The sequence below is a fragment of the Akebia trifoliata genome, chromosome 12 (genome assembly GCF_017979445.1).
Source record: "Akebia trifoliata isolate Shusen 1 chromosome 12, ASM1797944v1, whole genome shotgun sequence".
Classification (NCBI taxonomy): domain Eukaryota; kingdom Viridiplantae; phylum Streptophyta; class Magnoliopsida; order Ranunculales; family Lardizabalaceae; genus Akebia; species Akebia trifoliata.
This window is the reverse complement of record NC_141386.1, coordinates 27,974,412-27,985,281: the sequence shown is the minus strand read 5'-3', so window position 1 is coordinate 27,985,281 and position 10,870 is coordinate 27,974,412. Positions and strand designations below refer to the sequence as shown.

The 10,870-nt window shown below is 31.0% G+C and overlaps 1 protein-coding gene across 1 annotated transcript; it reads left to right on the top strand.

Annotated features, from left to right (window-relative positions):
- Positions 1–4,076: 4,076 nt before the first annotated feature.
- Positions 4,077–10,367, top strand: LOC147389273 (phosphoribulokinase, chloroplastic-like). Its single transcript, XM_086419602.1, has 5 exons — positions 4,077–4,797; positions 7,349–7,433; positions 7,521–7,605; positions 8,224–8,468; positions 9,935–10,367. Exons 1-5 carry the CDS (start codon positions 4,268–4,270, stop codon positions 10,187–10,189), a joined length of 1,200 nt encoding a protein of 399 aa, XP_086275728.1. The 5' UTR covers positions 4,077–4,267; the 3' UTR covers positions 10,190–10,367.
- Positions 10,368–10,870: the final 503 nt, after the last annotated feature.

Genomic DNA, 10,870 nt, shown 5'->3' with positions numbered 1-10,870 from the left:
AATAAGAAATCATCCTCACAAAAAAATCAATCTATTCTAAAACTTCTAACCCATATATTGCAAAATGTTTCGCTCTCTTTACAGCCTCCGAACACTTCTCAACTTTTAAACTGGGGTTAGAAATTTCAAGATAGACTAATTTTTTGTGAGGATAATTTGCTCACCATAGAGATCAGCCTCACAAAAAATCAGCTCATTCCAAAACTTCTAGACTATGTATTAAAAAATGTTTGACTCTCTTTAGAGCCCCCGAATGCTCCCCTAACCTATACATATTGGAAGGTAATTCGGGTTTAAGCGGACCCCGCAATTGACAGATATAAACCTGTATCGATCTTAAGGAAAGTATGTTTTTCACTCTCCACTACAGATTTGATGCTTTGAGTTTCAAAAAGTGGCCCCATTAATTTCTATTACATCCTATAATCTATAAACACCAAAAATTAAGAGCAAATTGAGCCCTTGAACTATATTCCAATCAACTTGATATGTGATTTCTGATCATTTGATCAAGTATTTTATTGTGGGAGTTATGAATATATGAGTTTCAAAGCAAAAGATTAAAATAAAATAAAAAATGCCATTGGGTTTGTTGGTCAACTAATTAATAAATGAGAATTTAAAAACATGATATTTGTTTGCTTCATATGATCCAAAATTTTGACGATACATACCATAGAGTGGCACTACTGTCCAACTGAGCTGAGCAGGATGGAATTTGTCCTTCTCTTATGATAATAAGCTTAGACACTGAACCTCCTTAAATGGCTCAATTTTGGGCTAGTTAGAAACCAAGACTTGTATGGATACTCTCATTTGCTGGGAGTGAATATTAATCAATAATTGTTTAATGTCTATAATTTTTTTAAAATAAAATTAAAAAATTGCCAAAGTGTCCTACTTGACAAATTTAATAATTTTGTTTCTTAACTTGGTTTTGTGAAAATATTAGTCCCACATTAACTAGTTGTGAGAATGTTACCATGGCCTACTAAGGCTGCTAAGGATGATAATTATTTTCCAAATTGAGAGAAGGAGTTGTATAAAGTTAAAGCACATTTTTTTTTTATGAAAACGATTATACGAAGATTATTAATACTCAATTATATACTACAACCGATTGAATAAAAATGATTGTTATTTAAAAACCAAAACAAAAACAAACAGGGTGTACGTGTTGTATAAGACAATTTAATTGGGCCGAATTGCAAAATCATTAGCAATTTGCTATAATAACAATCTTTTAAGGACAAAATTCCCTCTAGTATGGGTTTGCTCTCACAGATGATGATATTTCGGAACGGATCCTTTGTAGCCCCATTTTCTTGTACTCATGTTGTAGATCAGATTTGAAAAAATAAAAATAAAAATGTTTATTTTAAGATGATCCGTGACTATGAAAATAGACAGTCACTGAACCTCCAATTTTCAAACACATTTCAATGGTTTATTTCCAATTTATTATGGTTGATGAAAAAGGAGCTACAGAGGATCCGCACCTTGATATTCCCAAATGTTTGATGAAATTCATGCCTTGAAACTTTACAATCCCTGATGATGCAACATCCCCCCAGCTGGATCGGATTTTCCAAATTGAATCCATCAAAATTTATCAATTTGATCGAATCTGGCCCGGCATCCTCCGTATAACAGTTGGATGCCTCTTTCTTTTGATTGTCTTAGGGAAAAATCCAACATCAATCAAATATAAACTCTTGAATTGTTAAGTAATTTTTTCCATCCAATTCTTTATGGGGCCAACTAGTTGCACACTACCCACTACAAAGTGCACTCCATCACTTGAAAATTTTCCTTTGCATTCAAAATTAAAATTAAAATATTGCACTCCTTTGGCTTTTGTTTTTTGTTCTTCTTCTTCAACCATGCTCATATAAATTATTGTAGGTTCAATATTTTTTGTAAAAAATACTCGATCTTATAAAAAAGCATGATTAAAATTTACACAAGTAGAGAAGATGAAGTCACAAGATATATGTATCAATCTTTAGAAAGAAAAGGAAAAAAAATTGAATTTAAAGGTGTGTGTAGCTGTTAAAGACATAGCACCAAATGAGGAATTTTAAGAAGACAATCTTTTTGATCTTCTATTTTCTTTTTGACCTCCAATCTTTTTGTTAAATGAAATTTTACTTATAATTTATAAAGGAAAGAATAGATGATTCATTGTTGCGTAAAACTAGCCGTAAGATCATCAACACTGCCCATGGTAATCATTGATCACCAATCAACTTGTGGATGAGTGGTAGTTCCACGCATATAGTAAAAGAGTCCAGATCGTATGCACCTAGGTGGAGTAGGCCTGTCAATGGATAGTCAAAATTTTGAATATGATTTAAATGTATTCAAATTTTTAGATACCGGACTTGAATTTGGATACTATTTTCACATTTGAATGCTTATCGGATTCAAATTCAGAGATAGATTTATTGAATTCTATAATATCTAATTCAAAATTTAAAATAAGAAATATTATATTTTTATTAATATAATTGATAAGTATTAAATTATATATTTTATCTTTTAATATCAAAATTCTCTTCTTTTACTCTTTATTTCTAGTCGAAGTCACCTTAGGGTTCAGGCATACGAGCTGCAAATAGGGAAACCTAGCGATTGGAATCAATTCGACGATGCCACCTTTCCAGGTAGGACCTCTCTCTCTCTCTCGTGTGTTTCTAGTGCCATTAATGGCGAGAATCTTAAGTGAAGAAATATTAATTTTTCTCTCAATTTTTTCCTCGTGAGACTCTTAAATCTCCAAGGTACATTATTATTATTTTTTTCAACCTTATTTTACAATTGAATCAAATCCCCTTTGTAGAAAAAAGTCTTTGGTTTTCTCCCAAACAAATCAAGGGCTTTGAAGATATTTCAAGGAAATAAATGGGCTGAGAATAAATGCATTTGTAAGAAAAAAAATCAAAGTTGTTTTGAAATAGCGACAATAAGGAAGATGAATGATTTTTGGAGATTAAAAATCAATCGAGATTTTCTTTGATACAGGTATTTCAATTCGAATCGAATATTATCACATATTCGATAATTAAATCGGATTCAAATTTTAATATTAATTCTTAAATATCCATCGAATTTCGAATTCGGATATGAAGATATTCGAACTCGGATATAAGCGTATCTAATTCGATTAGCATCAGTTGACAGCCCTAAAGTGGAATACCTCAACACATGCCACATAAGCCACAATTGAAGGAATTATGCCTAATACATCTTTTTAAAATTTTCAAGGATTATGACTTTCGTGTCATGTACTGAGGTGTGGGAGGAGAATTTCAATCCTCCACCAGGGTGCATATATGATCAAGATTCACTCGATCAATACATGCCTAGAGATACTCTCTAGTCTCCTTTTGTACATACCTGCGCCGCTCACCTCCCACCAACCATCCCAACTTATTACCACGTGTCGTGACAAGAACTAAACTGCAGGGAATCACCACGAAGATTCCCCACCAAGATTCCCCAAGCAACTTTACTCATGAGAAACATCACCAAACACAGAACAAACTAACTTTTTCTTTCCTGTTTAATATGTATATTTTTTTTTCAAAAATCAGATCTCTCAATTTGAAAAGAGTGAATCCTCTGCTCCAGGAGTTGTGACACTTCTCAACTCCACATCTTGATCTTAGCCTGATATAATCCTTATAGGCTCACTCAACCATCAATGTTTGGCGCTCTTTAGTGGGCCTAATAAGATCCAACAACCTGTATTCCCATTGGTAAATCATAGCCATTGGTTTCAAAGATTTTTCATCATAGACTAGAAGCCCACTCATACCACTATCATAAATCAACTGATAGTACTCAGATTCAATGGATAGAAATCATCAATCAAGAGTAAGTAACGTGCATGGGTCCCACATTGAGAGAGCCAAACAATAATGGGTGCACTATATTATGTGTCAAAAAGGAAATGTGGTGTTGAGTAAGTAACCCCAACACCTGTAGTAGAGAACCACACTCATTTAAAAAGTCATATTGAAGATTGCATCATCAAAATGAACCTTATTATTCCTCCTCTCTTCAAAAAACAAAACTAATTCTTTCTATACCATTCTCAAATCTCAAATCTCTATATTTAGTTTCTCTAATTCTTCCTTTGAACTCAGTTGGAAAAGAACCAAAACCCATTTCATGCATCCTCACAAAACCAGCTAAAACAAAGATCATTCAACCATAACCCACCACAGAACTTGTCTCAAAAGCTTTTAAAAAGACCACAAAAATGGCAATTTGCATAGTTCACACAACCCATTTTCTCATCAACTCAATCTCTCCAATTTCCATATCAACAAAGACCCACTCAGGGTTTCATCAGTTTTACCAAAGACCCACTTTGGGTTTCTCTTGCTGCTACAAAGAAGCAAGAGAATCACAAACAGTTGTCATTGGGTTGGCAGCAGATTCTGGGTGTGGGAAGAGCACCTTCATGAGAAGGTTAACAAGTGTGTTTGGTGGTGCAGTAGAACCACCCAAGGGTGGCAACCCAGACTCAAACACTATGATCAGTGATACAACAACTGTGATCTGCTTGGATGATTATCACTCACTTGATAGGACAGGAAGGAAGGAGAAGGGAGTGAGTGCACTTGACCCAAAAGCCAATAACTTTGATCTCATGTATAAGCAAGTAAAGGCTCTCAAGGATGGCTGTGCAGTTGAGAAGCCTATATATAACCATGTCACTGGTCTCTTGGATCCTCCTGAGCTTATCCAACCTCCCAAGATCCTTGTCATTGAAGGATTGCATCCAATGTGAGTTCTATAAAATAAATGCATTTGCATGGGTTTCGCTCATAATTGTTCTTCATGTTTTTGGCTTCTCTTTAGTGTGTGTGTGTGAGAGAGAGAGAGAGAGAGAGAGATACCATAGTTATAAAACTCCTCGAGTTGACTTGCAACTCTTTGATTTGCCTCGACTCAATAGGACTTTGTGGTGATTTGGCCATCAAGTAGTAGATGGATCAACCCAACTTATTTATAGGAGGGTATTTTAGAAACACACCCTACAAAATTGGTGATATTGGGATTACCCCCTTTGACCGTAAGTCATCGTTGCATTTTCTTGATGATTTAAAGGTGAAATTTTGATTTTTTTGCAAAATTATCTTTCAATACTTAAATTACTAAATCAAAATTTGACTGTTAAATCATTAAGAAAAAACGTTGACTTACAGGTAAGAGGGTAAACCTAATCTTGCATTTTATAAGGGAGCAAACCTAATATCACTAATTTTTCAAGGGGGTGCTTCTAAAATACCCTTTATAGTACCATTGTTATAAAACTTCTTGAGTCGACTCGAAACTCTTTGATTCGACTTGACTCAATTGGATTTTAAAGTGATTTGGCCTTCAACAAGCTGGATCAAACTCTCAAGTACCAGAGTTATTAAACTCTTTGAGTCGACTTAAGACTCTTTGATTCTACTCGACTCAATTGGATTTTGAGGTGATTTGGCCCTCAACTAGATGGATCAAACTCGCAGGTCAACTTGTCAATTCAGTTGAGTCAGCTTGAAAATGCATCAATTCAGGTAAAAAACGTGACCCTGCAATTACTTAGTGTTATATATTATGTTTTTTGGAGAATAAAATCATTTTATTTATTTATTTTAACTATTTAAAAATTAAGGGTATGTTTGATAAGTGGGAGTTCACCGTGAGAGTTGGACATTCAAGTGTTCAACTCTTGAAAGTTCAACTTTTGAAAGTTGACGATAAATGTTAATTATAACTTTTGTGTTTGGTTGTTTACAAGAATTCACCTTGGAGTTATATAAAGCTCAAACTCCCTCAAAATAGAAGAGGAAACTTTTTGCTAAATCCAACTTCCTAATTAAGGTTGAAGATAAATTCTTATTTATTTATTATCATTATTTATTTTTATTTTAAATTCAAATTATTTATTTAATTATTAAAAAAACCATTGTTACAAAAAATTAGTGATATAGGTTTATTATTATTATTATTATTATTATTATTATTATTATTATTATTATTATTATTATTATTATTATTATTATGATTATTATTATTATTATTATTATTATTATTGTTATTATTATTATTTCATTGTTTTATTTTATTACCTTTTCTTTTCTTATTACTATAATAAAATAATGTTATAATAATAATAATTATTATTACTATTTTTCACTTATTTTATTATTCTTAATTATTTTTTGTTATCTTTTCTTTCTCATTACTATAGTAAAATAATATTATAAGCTTTATTACTATAATTATTTAGTTTTTAATTTATTATTATTTATTCTATAATAATATAGGTTTATTATAATTACTTTTAGTTTCATTATTATTATTTATAATTATATTTTCTTTTCTCCTTACTATAATAAAATATAAATATAAGTTATTATTATAATTTATTTTATTTTCATATTATTATAATGATAAATAAAATTTTAAAAATGGGATGAGAGCGAGAGTTGCCAACTTTCACCTCTTAGGGTGAAAGTTGAAATGCTTTGATTTTAAGAAGTTGGAGAATTGGTGAGTTGATAACTCGTGAGTTGAGTTTTCTAAACACACAATCTTTAGCAACTTGTGAGAGTTGCCAGCTCTCATGTTCAACTTTCACTTATCAAACACACCATTAATATTTTTGTTTGACTCATCCAATTCAACTTGCGAGTCCTTGAGTTCACTCGACTAACTAAAGGAATGAGTCATATGAATACATGTATTAAATATTTTAAAAGTAAGATTTATATTTGCGGTTTTGTTTTTTTTTTCCGCAAAAACATTAATATAACTTGAATTGATACACTTTTTAGTCGACTTGCTAAGTTTTTGAATTGACTCAAAGAATTGGCTAAAACAAATTTAAAAACAAGTCAACTCATAATTCTAACATGCCGAGCCATTTGTGTTTGGAGTTGACTCAATTCAACGAGTTTTAAAAGTTAAAACTATGATTTCAACAAGCTTCTTTGTACATAATTTATTCCACGGGTGTGCATATAGTAATAACATTTAGACAAGTCTAGGACTACTTTTGTGAGAATAATCTTCATAAAAGCAGCTCATCTGAAAGTTACAAGTCTTGTGAAAATTGAAGTTAAAATAGAAGGATGAGAATGTTTTGACATGGAACACACACACACACACACACACGCACACGCACGCACGCACAAATCCTTTTCATTTCTACCATATAAAACTACATGATTAATCATCAATATGTTTTTGACTCCCTAATCAGAGATATATTTGAGTTTTCACTAGTTGTGTTATGCACCTTTCGATAAAATCAATTAATTAGCTAATTTTTTCTAATTCTTAGGTATGATCCTCGTGTAAGAGACCTACTTGACTTTAGTATCTACTTGGATATTAGCAAAGAGGTCAAGTTTGCTTGGAAAGTTCAGGCAAGTAAATATTTTAAAATTTCCTACAAACATATTATTTGTATTTTTTATTTCTTATATTTGATCATATGTGAAGAGGTTCATCAGAGGGACATGGCAGAACGTGGGCATAGTCTTGAAAGTATTAAGGCTAGTATTGAAGCTCGGAAGCTTGACTTTGATGCTTACATTGGTAATGTTTCTTAATTAGGTTTAGCTCATTTGATTTTTTTTTAATAGTTATTTTCTCTTTGATTCATTACTTAATTTGCATGAATTAGCGTTAAACTTGCATTATTGGAATTTGGAGTAGCTAATGTAAAATTATGTGAAAAAATTCTCCACTTTTGCAAGATATGCTTGAACAAATCAATAAAATATTTATTATAAATTTTACTATATAAAAATATTTTCAATTAATATATAAAAACATTTTCAAGGCATAAATTCAAAATTATATTATTGTTTCTATTTTCGAGAAGAAATATTAAATATAACACACATCAATTTGAGTTGCAAATTACCAAGTCCAATTGGTAATATTCTGAGTAGACTGAATAATTAACCTTTTTGAATTTGTATTTAAGTTACTTATGAAATTCTATTAAGTCAATTTGATAAATTAAATCAAGTTTCAAGTATGATTTATGTCATTGACCCTTGAAGTTTAACGGAGATATAATGTTTACGATAAGATAAGAACGATAAATAACATTAAAGTTCATTATTGTTCTTTTTTTAGTGGCATATTTACTCTTCTCTCAATCAATTTTAATACTACACGTCATGGTTCCCTAATGCACTTGTGCAGACACACAAAAACAACATGCAGATGTAGTAATTGAAGTATTGCCCACCCAACTCATTCCAGACGATAATGAAGGGAAGATTTTGAGAGTTCGATTGGTAATGAAAGAAGGTGTAAAGTATTTCTGCCCCACATACCTTTTTGACGAGGGCTCCACCATCTCTTGGATACCTTGTGGGAGGAAATTGACATGTTCATATCCGGGAATTAAATTCTTCTATGCTCCTGACACTTACTTTGACAATGAGGTAACTAACTAGTTCCAATATTCCTCAAATTAAACCTTTTTATTAAAGATATATATATATTGGTAAATACATATAACATAACATGTTTTTTCCCTTAATTAATAACATGTGTGTATGGGTGTATTTTTGAATAATTTAGTAAATTTTTTTTATTAATTGTTACTAGCCACATTTTTTGTCCAACTGAAATAGGAAAATATTAATTTAGAAATGATTTTCTTAGTTAAAGAATTGGTGAATCTCTTATTAGATATTTGATCCCAATCAAGCATAATGTCAATCCCCAAAATATCTTGTACCTTTTTTTTATATAAGTCGTCACCCCTATACGTACATGTTATATAGAAAATGAGAGAGTGGGTAAGAAGAACACCTATTTGAATTTGGCACATGAGGTGGCTAGTTTGGCTAGGTAACATAATGAAAATGTATCGGATTACAAATTTTGGAGCAATTTAACCCCATCCTTGACGTCGGGGAGTGGTTAGTAGCACAAAATTGAATCAATCAAGTGACATAATATAAGATTCCTTAGTTAGAAATCCTCATACAATATTTTAAAACTTGAAAATAAATAGTAAATGTATTAACATATATGGTATATTATTGGTTGATAAATCAAAATGACTAATACGTATACATAGTGAAAGTCAAACTATCCAAATCTTGAGACAACTGATCATAATAAAGTACATCTTCTACTAGCATTAATGGTCCTTCAAATATTATATTTGGATCTTGAATAACATATAATAACATTCAAAGTCAACTATTCTAATGGTTGAAACAATGTCTTACTACCTTATAAATTTTTTACCATTAGTCAACCGTATAAATGAAATGCTCAACCTCATTCGCATTTGTGACCATTTTAGACTTGAAAGGTTAATTAGACAAATGTGCCTTCCATACACAACTTGGAGTTGTGTACTTCTTTTTCTTTAATGTTCCATGTAAACCTTATTTCAACTCATAGAAATAACATAAATATACTCCACAACGACATATGCATGAATAATATATATTTTATACATGAATTAAAGTAATTAAATAAATAAATTTTATAGTAAGCAAAAGAAAATTAACTTTTCATCGGTATATATTCAAATAATCATCTACACTTTGTAAACTGTAGTGTTATACTTATGAAATTTACTCATTCTTTTATTATAGGATATTGATAAATATTTTTCATATATTATTAGTGTTTAGGATCCCTAGATGATTTTTTTTTAAAGTATAATAATATTGTTGTTGTTATTATATAAAAATGATTATTTATTCTAAATTATTTAAAATATAATGTTCAAGATATGACCTTCGTTTTTAGGGTTTGTTGAATCTAACACTAGTACACATATTAGAGTTTGATTATTTTACTCTTATTTATACAATATAAAAAATGAAGTAATTATGACTTCTACCAAAATAAAAGATTTACATAATCATTTGATTATTTCTCCTAGGTGTCTGTGTTGGAGATGGATGGGAAGTTTGACAGATTAGATGAGCTTATTTACGTGGAAAGCCATCTTAACAACATTTCTACTAAGTTCTATGGTGAAGTTACACAACAAATGTTGAAGCATGCATACTTCCCAGGCAGTAATAATGGGACGGGTCTCTTTCAAACCATAATTGGAATGAAAATCAGAGATCTCTATGAACAAACCATCAGTAGTAAGGAAACAACTCAATTTGAAGAAATCAAAGTCTATTAGTAGTCTTTGATAGAATAAACTCAATCATCATTTCCTTGTATTGTCCTTTCTATGTCATTGAGTGTAAGTTTCTAATAAGGTTAAGAGGACTCTTCATGTTTTTCATTCTGTAGTTTAGAGAATAAAATGATATTGGTGAAAATTTGCATATAAGCATGATAGCTTATTTTCTAATTTATATACATACAGGGTCACGTTCAATGGCTAACTTTTTGGCAAAACATTTTTCAAAACATGAGTTAGAAGTTTTGGAATGGGCTGATTTTTGGTGAGGATGATGTCTACAGTGAGGAGATCATCATCACCAAAAATCAGCCCATTCCAAAACTTCTAACCCCATCAAAAATGGTTTACAAAAAACGGACAGTCCACAATTTTTCAACTTGTAAACATGGGCTAAAAGTTTTGGAATGGGCTGATTTTTTGGTGAGGATGATCTCCTCACCGTAGAGATCATCCTCACCAAAAATCAACCCATTCCAAAACTTCTAACTCATGTTTTGAAAAATGTTTTGCCAAAAAGTTAGCCATACATATATAATGCCATAATTTATACAGTGGATTATTAAGGATGAGTTAGTCTAGATTGTTTCAAGTTCAAACCAAACTTTCCTGATGTATACAAGAAAATCATGTTTTGAAGCATAGACGCATTTGGTATAGTACATTCTTATATATGTA

Bases quoted from the DNA above. Each gene is read 5' to 3' on its own strand.
- LOC147389273 (XM_086419602.1), top strand. From the start codon at position 4,268: ATGGCAATTTGCATAGTTCACACAACCCATTTTCTCATCAACTCAATC. The intron at 7,434-7,520 runs GCAAGTAAATAT...GAGGTTCATCAG, and splicing joins AGTTTGCTTGGAAAGTTCAG to AGGGACATGGCAGAACGTGG. The intron at 7,606-8,223 runs GTAATGTTTCTT...GCACTTGTGCAG, and splicing joins TGACTTTGATGCTTACATTG to ACACACAAAAACAACATGCA.